The sequence below is a fragment of the Sander lucioperca genome, chromosome 11 (assembly GCF_008315115.2).
Source record: "Sander lucioperca isolate FBNREF2018 chromosome 11, SLUC_FBN_1.2, whole genome shotgun sequence".
Taxonomy (NCBI): Eukaryota; Metazoa; Chordata; class Actinopteri; order Perciformes; family Percidae; genus Sander; species Sander lucioperca.
This window is the reverse complement of record NC_050183.1, coordinates 40227137-40237344: the sequence shown is the minus strand read 5'-3', so window position 1 is coordinate 40237344 and position 10208 is coordinate 40227137. Positions and strand designations below refer to the sequence as shown.

General features: G+C 41.9%; 1 protein-coding gene and 1 long non-coding RNA gene across 2 annotated transcripts in view; one reads left to right on the top strand and one right to left on the bottom strand.

Moving 5' to 3' along the window:
• LOC116059037 overlaps window positions 1–4316 on the bottom strand; it is a 7818-nt gene extending 3502 nt beyond the window's left edge. The window contains exons 1-2 of the long non-coding RNA XR_004107188.1: window positions 4303–4316; window positions 2013–2015 (exon numbers count right to left, since the gene is read on the bottom strand). This is a non-coding gene — a long non-coding RNA (uncharacterized LOC116059037). The remainder of the gene's footprint in view (window positions 1–2012; window positions 2016–4302) is intronic.
• Window positions 1–10208, top strand: part of LOC116059033 (NACHT, LRR and PYD domains-containing protein 1-like) — a 55219-nt gene that overhangs the window by 1739 nt on the left and 43272 nt on the right. The window contains exons 2-3 of the mRNA XM_036007167.1: window positions 6550–6723; window positions 8106–8279. Coding sequence (XP_035863060.1) covers window positions 8161–8279 — 119 coding nt within the window. The 5' untranslated portion in view covers window positions 6550–6723; window positions 8106–8160. The remainder of the gene's footprint in view (window positions 1–6549; window positions 6724–8105; window positions 8280–10208) is intronic.

Here is a 10208-nt window from a genome sequence, read left to right as displayed (position 1 = left end):
CCTTTGTCTGTTGTTTTTAACATTGTTGATTGAAGATGAGCGCTGGCTTTTAATCGTTCATCTTTTGCTCCAAAAATAATCACCTCAGCTTTTCCTTAGTTTAATTAAGAAAATTCTTGCACATCCAGTCGTTAGTTTGTTCAATGCACCTAGCCAGTTCTTGTATTGTACTGTAGTCCCCAGGCGACAAGGTGATGTCAATTTGTGTGTCTGCATAACTGTGATAGCTTATGTTGTTGTTTTCCATAATCTTAGTTAGTGGAAGCATGTAGATATTAAACAGAAAAGGCCCCAGGACAGAGCCTTTTCTAATTATCTTTGTTTGAACACTTTTGTGCACAGAGATAGCGCTGTTAAAGAAAACACAGGAATGATCAGAGAGAGCAACATTTGTCACCACAACCTCGGAAAAGTCCAGAGTGTGCCCCTTATTGTGTGTGGGCTCCATCACATGTTGAGTCATTCCATAGTCCACATGAATGTTGAAATCACCAGCAATGCTCACACAGTCAAAGTCAATACAGATCATAGACAGCAGTTCAGTAAAGTTATCAAAGAAAGCTGCACAGTATCTAGATGGTATGTAGATATTTATGAATATAGCTCGAGGGAAGGACCTTAGCTGAAGAGCCACATAGTCAAAAGAAGCAAAATTTGTGTTAATTGAAATACATTAATATTGTATTATATATAATTGTGTACATTGAAATGAGTCTTTGAACAACATGGCGACTCCACCTCCTTTCTTATTCACTCTATTCTAGCTCATAAAACTGAAGTTGGGGGGAGCCGACTCGATAAGAACAGCAGCACTGTAAGTTTGGTCTAACCAGGTTTCAGTTGGAGTGAAATTGGAGATTAACTGTCTAGACCCTTTTCTGTTAGGATGTAGCCCGTCTAATATGAATAGCTGTGGTTTTGACCAAAATGTGTAAAAATTACTAATATAGGCCAGGCCTGTCGCTTTCCAGAAATTCTGAAGCCACTGATGCAGGCTGATTAGTCTACTGAAGCATTCATTTCCACGCCTGATCGTTGGCAGAGGACCTGACAGACTGCAGGTTCTGCCCAGGTTCTCAACGGTAGAGGTCAGGCACTCAAACTCCTGTTGAAGTTTCATCAATTGTCTTGACATGACGTCACACGTACCAGTGTGGACGATACGGTGTGCACAGAAGGATGACGCTCAAATAACAGTGGGAGAAATTCGATACAGTTTTGGACTTTACCGCCCGAAAAACTGTAAATAATGGCACAATGAAGGTGGACAAACCTGACAATGGAAACCCAGATACACAGGATTTCAAGGGCCTCGCCACCATAATTCCTGATTATCGGCGAGTAACGTGAGAGAAGCGGCTGCAAGTTGGCTAACATACTATGAGAGTTTGTAGTATTAGCATTAGCATTAGCAGTAGCAGATGCAGGCCTGGTGTCGCTGCTGGAGAGACCCAGCACCTGTAGAGATGGGGCTGCGATGGAGAGGGGGCCGGATGCGAAGGCCCTGATGCCAGATGCTTGTGATTGCTGAAAGTTCGCTGGTCAATGGAGGCTCCGTGGATGGAACCGGCATAAAAGGGAGGAACAGCGGGGGAGGCCCGGAGTGAAAACCTCGTCGTTGTCGTTATAGCGCCACCGGAGCTCGGAGCGGGGACGCCGTGAGGCTCGTCAGGAAGGGTTATCAGAGCTGACAGCCGGGATTGCTTGTTCCATGGGGTGCTGGATCTGGATGGCTCTCCGGTGGGAGACCCGTGGTTCGGGGGGCTGATACAGCAGGAGGAACGCTTCCTCGGTCTCCTGGGCCTTGAATGGTGTTCTACCTCGGATGTTGGTGTTGCAAATATCTCCAGGCTTTCCTCGAAATCATGGTCAGTGAGGGCCGTAAACTGGTTAAACAGCTGCAGGGCCCCATCATTTCTGGCCGAGAGATTGAAGAGGGGAAGGAAAACTTTCCTTTGCTCAGTTACCTGTCTTTGTGCTGCACGTATCCCGAAAGGAGTACAGAGGGCTACCTTCTCCTCGTGTGGATTGGGATTCTCTGCATGCTCCAGACGGAAAAGCAAGGAGTTGAGTTTGGTTTGTCGGCGGAGCAGATCATCCATGATCCAGACATGCAATGGATCGCAGCTCAGCTTTAATGTCAGTAATGGCGGTGGTAGGATGCGGAGGGAACTCCCCATCATCATCGGTGAGTCCATTTAATTCTCCGGTGTTCTAAGAGTTTCTCTCTGTCGGAGTACCTTGCTGACTGTCTGACTGACACTGAATGACTGAACTGGTGGACATGACGGTTCGACTCCGCCCATCCCACTCAAGTCCCCAGGAAGAGCGCCATGTCTTAAAGCCACCATGGGCTTAACCAATACTGGGGAACTGCATCCCATGGCCCAGAAGGACTTTTCCCATAGACTTTGCATGCCGAAAGAAACTTCTATATTTCAGTGGATACATTTTTTCGGGGTACATCAACTAACCAGCCTGAACACTTACCATGGATTTCCACAGGATGCAGAACGTCTGCGAACCGGCTCCGCTGCAGAACGGCTGCGTGCTCCGCCGTCCGTCAATACCCACCAGGTCCGGATTTGTTGCATAACGGCTGCGGCCAGCCGACCACGAGATCTCGCGAATTGACGTATGTTCACGCGATATAACAGGATGTAGTTTCTATAAACAGAACCACAAAACCAACAACAGTTTGTTTCCATCCAGAGGAGTAGAGGGGAAACAACTCTGTGCTGTGTTTTCAAGGTGTAGTGCAGGGAAATATGACCTGCCGTGAGCACGGTGTATTTTATATTGAAAAGTAACCAGATGTTTTATTTTGTTTCTGTGCTCGACTTCCTGTCCCGCACAATCTGAATTGTGCTGAATTGCTGCGGAGCTCTCCGTCGTCCGTCAAAAATAGAAGCTCTGCGTATCTGCTCTGGAGGGCTGCGGACTGATGGAACTGGGACGGAGTAGGGACGCAGACGTTCAGCAGTCAGTGGAAATACACACATTGACTTTAATGGAAACCTAATGACTCCGTCGACGTTCCGGAGACGTTCAGCAGATGTTCCGCATCCAGTGAAAATTGCCGGTTAAAGGGTCCTTGTTTAGAATGTCACATTTTTAACATTTTTAACATTCACTAGTAGCCCAATCCAGAGTTATTAAACTAGGTATGATGAACGCGCATAATGAGCAGACCCGCGGGACTGCGCCCGCCTGCTCACATGACTGTTCTCCCGAGGTCCTGTAGCTATATTAATGGATAAAGCTAATGGCTGTAATTCATCATGTGTTCTACTAATATGCCCATGGTATTTTCTTATGATACATCCGAGGGATGTATGTATGCTGTAAAGCCTGTAACATGGATCTAACGTCATTAGCATTTCCCAAACTGGCGGGTAGCGGTAGCTAGCATGAATGTGTTAAGAGAACGTTAACTCTATACATAGCTAGCTATATGCCTACATAATGTTACTACAGACATAGTGATTACATAACCTTGGTTCTCTCTTATGATACATCCGAGGGCTGTATGCTGTAAAGCTTGTAACGTGGATGAGAGATGAAGCCATTGATGAGCTCTGTTCACGAAACTGCAGGGTAACCTTAGTAGCTAGCTCTAGCTAGTATCTAGCTAGTAGCACAACATAATAATGAAATCTCCTTGGTTGTCTAAATACATACATCGTTTATTTAGATAGGCATGTAAATGATCAGGAACAACGAAAACACAATGTTTCACGTTAGTGAATATTTTAGAAAATGAAAACGGTGAGTTCATGAGTTCGCCACTTGTAAGAGACATGAGAGAGAAGCTGACAGTGCTACGTTCACACACAAAAGTGGCATCACGTAGGGCCACACACGAGTCCGAGCGAGCACCGAAGGGGCCCCACGACAGCATACACACACACACTGGAGCACCGAGCACAGGGCTGCACACACACACACACACACACACACACACACACACACACACACACACACAGACACACACACACACACACACACACACACACAGACACAGGCACACAAACACACACAAGCACACAGACACACAAAGACACATACACACACACAAACACACACAGAGAAACACAAACAGAGAAAGACACACAGACACACACACAAACAAACAAACACAGAGGAACACACACACACACACACACACACACACAAAGAGAAACACACACACAGAAACACACACAGAGACACAGACAGACACACACAAGCGCACAGACACACACACAGACATAAACACAAACACAGAGAAACACACACACACATATAGAGAAACACACACACAGGGACAGAAACACACACACTGACACACCAAGACACACACACAGAAACACACACACACACACACACACACACACACACAGAGAAACACTTACACACACACATACACGCACACACACAGAAACACATACACACACAGATAAGAAACAGACACACAGACACACACAAACACACACACACACACACACACACAAACCCACACACATATAGATGAACACAGAGACCAGTAGTATTGATTGAATTAGAAATAGATTTTTATCTTCATCATTTATTCTTTATTTAGATTGGTGAACTGCAGTTTGTCAGAGATCAGCTGTGCTTCTCTGGCCTCAGCTCTGAAGGCCAACCCCTCCCATCTGAGAGAGCTGGAGCTGAGTTACAACGAGCTGCAGGATTCAGGAGTGAAGCAGCTGTGTGGTTTTCTGGAGAGTCCACACTGTAGACTGGAGACTCTGAGGTCAGTTCACTGACTCTGTTACTATTAGAGATCTAATATGTTTAATTAACAACTGAAACTAATTTATCTAAAAACATAACTTACATATATAAAGTTGTAAATGTTGTTTTGTTTATATGTTTCTTGTAGTACATTTAGTCTGCAGTCCCAGAATACTTCTAATAGTCATGTTGTCTTCTCATTGCCCATGAAGTTGTTGTCATTCGGGGTCAAAATTAACCTTTTTTTGTGCTATTTTATTTTTATATTTTTTTATTGCTTTTAAAATAAAATCATGGTGTATATACCTAATATATGACATTATAACTACATTTTCGTTCAAAAAGAAGAAATTGTGAATTATTTTGACTAATAGTTAAGATCTGAGGATGTTGAGTGGATCACATACTGGTTTATGTCACAGTTTAGTCAGGATACTGTTTTGAAGCCAGTGTTAATAGTTTGACCACATTTTGTCTGAACTCAAACTCAGTCACATGAGAGAGACATCTATATATAGATCATTAAAAGATGTTCAATAAGTCCAAGGCCTTTTCAAGAAGGTCTTTCATATAAAACCTTCAAAACACTGTATTTTACAGAACTTATAGATTTATAGTATATGGTCTCTCTGTCACAGACTTTAAAACTCACAAGAAGGACCACAGAGAGAGAGTGAAGCATATTTCCAAATGCAGGTGTTTAAAGTGTTTAGTCATGTCTGATCTATGACCAGCGACACTTTAACATGTGTATGATACTTCCTGTCCAACCCGTTCACTCTCCCAACTCGTAAAATACTGACGCTTGGTCACCCCTGATCTTTTCCTAAGCTTAACTGTCCTGTTCTTGTGCCTCATGTCAGTTAAACGTATGTCCCGACCCAGAGCTTCAAATAGTGACTCCAAGGGTCCCTGCCAAGCGTGTCTAAATATGACTCTCATGGAGACTTTTTGCGTCAATAACAAACATAAAAGGCACCTGACGAAGCCTCACTTTCTGACATGATGGGAGTGAGAATGTGTTGTCCTGTAACAAAGAGATGTCATTCTGTTGGGTTCAGGTGTTTGGAATCTCCATCTTCTCAACTTCTACATTCTGAACCATCTCTGAACAGATTATTGATTTAGATTATTTCAAACATGAGTATTGTCTTCTAAGGTTACATTATTTACTCTTTATTCAGATTGTGGAACTGCAGTTTGTCAGATATGAGCTGTGCTTCTCTGGTCTCAGCTCTGATTAATTAACAACTGAACCTAATTTATGTACAAACATAACTTAATCCATGAAGATGTAAATGTTGTTTTGTTCATATTTTCATGTTTCTTGTATTAGATTTTGTCTGCAATCACAAGAGACTTGTTAATGAAACTGTAGAAAATGTCCACTGTTAGTTGTTAAAGTAAATGAATGTTAATAATTGTTGGTAAATGGTCACATCTGTATATAGAAGATCCTCTGGGCTAACATTGGTTTTAAATGGATAAAGTTTACTTGATGAAGTAGAAATATTTCTTTGGTTTCTGTTAATTTCAAAGTGTTTTCACAAATACTGTCTCATCATTGAAACTGATCCTTCATAACACACACACAGACACATATACACACACACACACACACACACACACACACACAGAGACCCACACATACACACACACACACACACACACAGAGAAACACACACACACATGCAAAGATGAAAACAAAGAGACCAAAGCATCTTTCCAAATACAGCTGTTGAAAGGATCAATATATTATTGATTAGATTAAGAATAGATTTTTTTTGTCTTCATCATTTATTCTTTATTTAGATTGGAGTGCTGCAGTTTGTCAGAGATCAGCTGTGCTTCTCTGGTCTCAGCGCTGAAGTCCAACCCCGCCCATCTGAGAGAGCTGGAGCTGAGTGGAAACAAGCTAAAGGATTCAGGAGTGGAGCTGCTGTGTGGTTTTCTGGAGAGTCCACACTGTAGACTGGAGTCTCTGAGGTCAGTTATTCTGACTCTGTTATTATTATTGATCTAATATGTTTAATTAACAACTGAACCTAATTTATTTAAAAACATAATTCACATCTATAGAGTTGTAAATGTTTTTTAGTTCATGTGTTCATGTTTCTTCCAGTAATTTAGTCTGCAGTCTCAGAAGACTTGTGTTTATTAATCCTTATGTTGTCTTCCCATCGGCCATGAACTTGTTGTCCTTCGGGATCCAAATTGAAAATGAACCTTTTGTTGGTGGCAAAACATTTTTTGCCATTTTTCCTTTGCTTTTGATGCTTTCTGTCACATTTATGTAACGCTTTATGAAAAACAAATCATTGTCCATCTACTTAATTTATATGACATTATAACTAATTCTTTGTTTAAAAAAGGAGAAATTGTAACTAATTTTGACTAATAGTTAAGATCAGAGGATGTTGAGCGGATCATAGACTGGTTTATGTCAAAGTTTAGTCAGGAAACTGTTCTGTCAATTTGCTCAAGTTTTAAATTCCCTTCAGTTCACTTGTTTTCTGGGTTTCTCTCACCACAAATCACAACAAATTTAGTGTGTCAGTCTGAACAGTTTGAACAAATTTAGTCTGAACTCAAACTGAGGCACATGAGAGAGACATCTATATATAAATTATTAAAAGATCTTCAAGAAGTCCAAGGCCTTATCAAGAAGGTTTCAAAACACCTTCAAAACACTGTATTTTACAGAACTTATAGATTTATATTAACTGAAGTCTCTCTGTCAGAGAGAGAGAGTGAAACATATTTCCAAATGCAGGTGTTTAAAGTTTGTTTAGTCGTGTCTGATCTGTGACCAACGACACATAGACACATGTCTATGATGCTTCCTGTCCAACCCGTTCTCACTCCCAACTCGTAAAATACTGACGCTTGATCAGTGTCTCTCATTATCAGATACTGACGCAAAAATCCCCCGTTAGCATCTGTATGAAACGCACCTGGCACCGGGCACCGGGCACCGGGCACTCATTATCTTTTCCTAAACCTAACTGTCCCATTCTTCTGCCTCATGTCAGTTAAAGGTACATCCCAACCTAGAGCTTTAAATAGTGACGCCAAGAGTCCCTGCAAAGTGTTTCTAAATATGACGCTAAAGGAGACTTTTTGCGTCAATAACAAACGCCAAAGGCACCTGACCAAGCATTGCTTTCTGACGTGATGGGAGTGAGAATGTGTTGTCCTGTCACAAAGAACGCACACACACAGACACACACACAGACACACACACACACACACACACACACACACACACAGAGAAAAGCATATTTCCAAATGCAGGTGTTTAAAGGATCAATATAGTATTGATTGGATTAGAAATGTATGTGTATCATTGTCAATTATTCTTTATTCAGATTGGTGTGCTGCAGTTTGTCAGAGATCAGCTGTGCTTCTCTGACCTCAGCTCTGATGTCCAACCCCTCCCATCTGAGAGAGCTGGACCTGAGTGACAACAAGCTGCAGGATTCAGGAGTGAAGCAGCTGTGTGGTTTTCTGGAGAGTCCACATTGTAGACTGGAGACTCTGAGGTCAGTTCACTAACTCTCTGTTACTATTATAGATCTAATATGTTTAATTAACAACTGAACCTAATTTATGTACAAACATAACTTACATCTATAAAGTTGTAAATGTTGTTTTTGTTCATATTTTCATGTTTCTTGTAATATATGTTGTCTGCAGTCACAGGAAACTAGTCTTTGTTAAAGAAACTGTAGAAAATGTCCACTGTTGTTGAAGTAAATTAATGTTTATAATTGTTGGTAAATGGTCAAATCTGTACACATAAGATCCTCTGAACTAATATTGGTTTTAAATGAATAGCTTACTTGCTGAAGTAGAAATATTTCTTTGGTTTCTGTTAATTTCAAAGTGTTTCCACAATGTCTGATCAATGATCCCTCAGAATACACGCGCATGCACACACACACACACACACACACACACACACACACACACACACACACACACACAGACACACATGCACACATGCACACAAAGATGATAACAAAGAGACCAAAGCATATTACCAAATGCAGCTGTTTAAAGGAACAATATAGTATTTTTGGATGAGAAATGTATTTTTATCATCATAATTTTTTCTTCATTCAGATTGTGGGGCTGCAGTTTGTCAGAGATCAGCTGTGCTTCTCTGGTCTCAGCTCTGAAGTCCAACCCCTCCCATCTGACAGAGCTGGACCTGAATAACCACAAGCTGCAGGATTCAGGAGTGAAGCTGCTGTGTGGTTTTCTGGAGAGTCCACACTGTAGACTGAAGACTCTGAGGTCAGTTCACTGAGGTCAGTTCACTGACTCTGTTACTAATTAATAACTGAACTTATGTACAAACACAATCCAAAATTCTTTGTTTAAAAAAGTAAAAATTGTGAATTATTTTGACTAATAGTTAAGATCAGAGGATGTTGAGCGGATCACAGACTGGTTTATGTCAAAGTTTAGTCAGGATACTGTTTTGAAACCAGTCTGAACAGTTTAAACAAATTTAGTCTGAACTCAAACTGAGAGAGACACATCTATTTATAAATAAGTAAAAGATCTTCAAGAAGTCCAAGGCCTTTTCAACAAGAACAAAATGGCACCGGTGTGTCTGGTTCGCCGTTTTACCCTGGCTACCTTTGTGTTGTTTGTATTGTTTCTAGCGTATATTACAAAGAACATTAACTCTCTGCTGGTATATGATCGTCAGGAGCTACTAAAAACAAAAAACACTGCGGACTGTGTGGCAAAATTCAATCAGAACGGATCAAGAACCGTTCCTCCTCTGATCTTGGCAAGTGTCCCAGCTCAGCTGTTCCATGCTGAGGCTTCACTGTCGCGGAGACGCAAACACACGAGGGACACGCAGCGGCCAGCTGGTCAAGATTAAAGCTTGGCTAGCTCTCTCTCCTGAGTCGGTTCGGTTTCCTCCCAGCATCGCACCGAATATGTCCAGTATCTCCGCTGCCATGTCTTTCGTCGTGCCCTCGTTCCGGTCGGCATCTGGCTAGTACCTGTTGTTTGCCCTTATGAGGAGCGCCATGCCCTCCACCCCTACTTGCCTTGCCTCCGGCGTCCTGGTGGTGTAAACCTCCGCAACCTTCAGCCGCTGTTCCAATCAGCTAGCGCGACTGACAACTCGATTTCGCCGACTAGATGTGCCTTGATCAATGCTAGGTCTGTCATTAACAAGACATTTATCCTTAAGGATGTCTTCACCTCACATGCTGTGGATATACTCCTTTTGACAGAAACCTGGATAAGTGCTGGTGAGTCCGATGCCCTCATTGAGCTTTCACCTCCAAATTGTACATTCTTCAACTCTCTTAGGGCTACTGGACATGAAGGAGGAAGAGCTTAATTTTTGTCAAGATTGTAATTGCTGGTGATTTTAACATACATGTCTGCTGTCCTTCAAAACCACTTGCTAGAGACTTTTAAGATATGACTGATGTTTTTAA